The sequence below is a fragment of the Stegastes partitus genome, unplaced genomic scaffold (assembly GCF_000690725.1).
Source record: "Stegastes partitus isolate 25-593 unplaced genomic scaffold, Stegastes_partitus-1.0.2 Scaffold257, whole genome shotgun sequence".
NCBI lineage: Eukaryota > Metazoa > Chordata > Actinopteri > Pomacentridae > Stegastes > Stegastes partitus.
In genome coordinates, this window is record NW_007577988.1 from 435,013 (window position 1) to 438,938 (window position 3,926).

Consider the following 3,926-nt stretch of genomic DNA (forward strand, 5'->3'; position numbering starts at 1 on the left):
CACGCAGAAAGATCCCGGGTAGCTGTGAGGCGACGGTGCTAACCACCGAGCCACCTTGCAGTCCCGATTCTAGTGTCAATGTTCATCATAGAAACTTCAGGGTTGTGGGCGCCGCTATAGCTCACCTGGTTGAGCTGGCGTCCCATATATAGGGTTAGGGTTAGTCAGGGTTAGGGTTAAGGTTAGCGGATATAGTCCCCGATGCAGCGGTCATGGGTTTGAGTCCCGCTCATGACCCTTTGCTGCAGGTCCTTCCCCCATTCTTCTCCCTCTACTTTCCTGTCTCTCTTGCTGTCCTATCTAACAAAGCCAAAAAATATCTTAAAAAAAAAGAAACTTCACGGTTGTGACAAATGTTGAAGGCTGCAAGGACATGTCCATTTTTAAAATTAAAAACTCTCACTTTTCATTTTTCAAACTAATAAACGGAGATAATAAGCAAAGGCCCTAAACAGGGCTGCCACTAATGATTATTTTCACGTGCTGTTTTGATTGATTTCTTAATCATTTAATGACATCTTCCAGTGGTTGTTTTTCTTTGGCCAAACCCAAAGATTTTCAATTAGCTGTTAAAGAAGATAAATAAAAATAAAAGGGGGGTGGAGTCTCATAATGAAAAGGTGGAACTACTCTATGCATGGCATTTTTGCTTTAAAAAATCTGAATTTAATCTGTCAGTTGACTAATTGCATTGTCATTTTAGCTGCATTCTGAAATATTTTCCTGCATTTTACTTGAGGCATGTCACAATGTCATGCAAATTATGCTACCGGAGGCCAATAGCATTAGTAAGTAATCAGTCTGAATTAAATGAAGAGAAAATTAAAGCCAAAAAATACTGTCTAGACAGTTTCATGCCTGGATATACAGTAAAGTTTGAGTGGTGTTTTCTCTTAAAGGAATTATTTCAGTCTAGCAGGGTCATACAGTTTATAGAAACATGTTGGGAGCCATCCCAGTCTCTTGTCCAAATAATGGAGGTACAACGGATAACCAGACCTCCCTGCTTTACACCTGCCTGCATATCTGCACATGCAGGGGGAAAGAGCTGTATCACCTAAACTCCTAAACATAAACCAGAGCCTCCTGGAATGTGGGCCTATTATAGGGATTGGATCTTATCAGTTTTTTTTCTCTTTTTTTAGTGATGTGCTATTCCTCTCAACCAAATCCTCTTGGATAAACATGTGTTTGCATTCGTTTAACATTGTTCAGTCGTTTTTTTCTTTTTAATGTGGGCCACCAAGTTCTGACTCGTGAATGTGAGGAGAACCATTCCTGAGGCTCGCACAGCTGCACCTCAACAAGAATATTTGTCAGGAAAGAGAAGGCAGGAGCAGAAAATAGAAAGTAGAGCTGTCTGGCAGCCTGGGTGGTATCAGTGGTAGTTTGTCTGTCTTAATTAGTCAGGGAAAAGTACATTTACTGAAGTACATTTTTTACAAAACTTGTTCTTCCCTTACTAGTTTTTCTTTGACTTTGTATACTACATTACAATTCAGAGGGAATTGATACTTTCATTGCATTATTGGACTGGTGTAGTTACTGGTTACCTTTCAGATTAAGATTATTAACCTGACCAGCATTGATTTTTGGCACAATGACTATATAGTATCTTATCAAGTGATAATATCCAATGATATGCATTATTAATAAAATATTACCCTGAAAGGAGTGTTTCAGCCTAAAACATGCATTTAATAAATTAAGAATTGAAAACAGTGGTTTTGACTGTGGTGGACTATTTCATCTCTTCATTCATTCAGTCCATTACTGAATTACATTTCTCAGTATGAATCTGTGTTTTATACAATAAACCTGAATAAAAGAAAAACAGAAATATATCAGAATCAGGATGCAGGCCTACTGCTGTTGCTAAAGTGTCACTATTGGCTCTGTGATGCTGGTCACCCATCACAAAACTAACTTCTTGATGGGTAAAAAGTGAACTTTGTCCCTTACTGCTGGTTGCAAGTGTGGCACTGTGCAACTGTGTACTGTACACTTGCAGTGCTATTGCTGCATTAGTGAAACAAACTAAAATGTAAACCTTGCTAACAGGCTATAATTTGCACTAACCCCATTTATAACCCATATGATACCCCTCGATTTAGTCACATTGCAATACAATCCATCTACTAGGAAAGATAAAATCCATCAACACCGATGTTTAAATCCAATAATTCCATCATGTGACAAAGAAGAGTGCATCAGAAAAAAAAAGATTTAAAATGTTATCATTCTGATAGTAGACATTGTTGAGGTATAAACAGCTGTCTACATAGATGTTGGAAAATTTACACCCCAAACATTTGTATTGAAATTGTATCCTACTCCAGGCTAGAAATTGTAACAGTACAATACAGTTTGCATATGTGCTACAGATTGCTTGTTCAGGTGATCACCACGTCCTTTTTAGAGCACAAAAATCAGTTAAGAAGTGTGGCATTTTACTCTTAAACAACTTTAAGACAACAGCTGTAGGTTACACCACTGTACACTCAGTAACAGTGAAGACCAATAAGAATTCAGCAAATTTTGTGTTTCTTAAAGTAAAAATGCCATTTTGTTGCTCTGTATTGTGTCTCCGTGCCTGCTGTCACCCATGTGTGTGTATTCCTGAAAATGAATAAGGAAATGATTCACATTTGATCCAGTTCCATTTCCAAGAATCAAGTGGAGCCGGTATTGTAAAGTGTACTCAATATACTGTATCAAACATAATAACCTCAATTATTCAGCACAGCAGTACAGAGCAGCTGCTGTGCGTCCGACCCTTTTGTTATGACTGCCTCACTCTGAACACTCAGACGACCACTTAGTTGTTCTGTATGGTCCATGCTGTACTTTGAGCTTGTTAGACTGTATTTATAGGTTAAATACTTCCCAGCCTCAGAGATAGTTCTAATTTAAGTGACACAGAAGATATGAGGACAGCTCATGGTGAGAACTTTCTGCACAGGCTTCACAGTGCAGTATGTAGCTGCATAACTGAGCCAAGCATTTTAATTGCTAACATCATTGTTATAAATAAAATGAAGGTATAGGAGAATGCTTCTGTTGTCGCACTCAATTTAGGATCCCTCTCTCTCTTGTTTCTATCATTTGCTGCACTGTACTCTTCACGCTCTCTTCTCTGCCCGTGTTTCCCCACGTCTCGCTTCCATGCTTATGCCATGGCTGATGGTGTTGGGTGGAATGTGGCTCAACATTTGGTTTTTAAATAGCATCCTAGCCTGAATCAGCCACTCCTAATAAGGCAGAGGGCATTGACACTAGCCCTAAAATATCAGCAACCCTCTCACTGAGAAGAAGACTTTTCCTTGCCTTGATAGTAAAAGAATGACTGGTGATAGCCTCTGTGTGATAGTGCAAACAGATACACCACAAACAGATTTCACAGAGCTGCTTTGAATCAACTGTAAGTCAAGATAACATGATAACATGCTCAACAATGCACGGTGTCTGCAGGGTTTGTACTTTTCATAAATGGTGGCTTAAACTTGGAGCTGTAACCAGTCTTTCACAGCAGGTATTACAATTAAATGTCACTGACTTTCCTTCAGGATCTTGGTGGGTGCACCGCAAGCAGCAGGCCAGGGGAGGCTGAGGGGAAGTCGACCAGGAGCCCTGTTCAGGTGTCCGATCACACCAGAGGAGTACGACTGTGAGAGGGTTGACATCGATGGAGATGGTGAGTTTGTAGTTCAGGTGGAGATATTCATCAATTTATTGATTAGGTGGTGGACAAAAAACTAGTCAGCAATTTGAGTAATGAGTAATGAACATTTTATTTGGTTTTCCACATGTTTGCTCTTTTTATTTGTTTATTTCTCCAGGACATCAGTTTAAATAATGCTGGATTGGTTACGTTAATAAAACATTTCATCCTGCAATCTAAGAAATCTGTATGAGCTTTATATATA

The 3,926-nt window shown here is 39.1% G+C and overlaps 1 protein-coding gene across 3 annotated transcripts in view; it reads left to right on the forward strand.

The window, feature by feature from the left end:
* itga7 (integrin, alpha 7) overlaps nucleotides 1-3,926 on the forward strand; it is a 41,326-nt gene that overhangs the window by 13,497 nt on the left and 23,903 nt on the right. For all 3 annotated transcript variants that reach the window (XR_520204.1, XM_008282091.1, XM_008282092.1), the window contains exon 2: nucleotides 3,567-3,694. Coding sequence is in view for 2 of the 3 variants with exons in the window: in XM_008282091.1 (XP_008280313.1) it covers nucleotides 3,567-3,694 (128 nt within the window). In the remaining variant the exon portion in view is untranslated. The remainder of the gene's footprint in view (nucleotides 1-3,566; nucleotides 3,695-3,926) is intronic.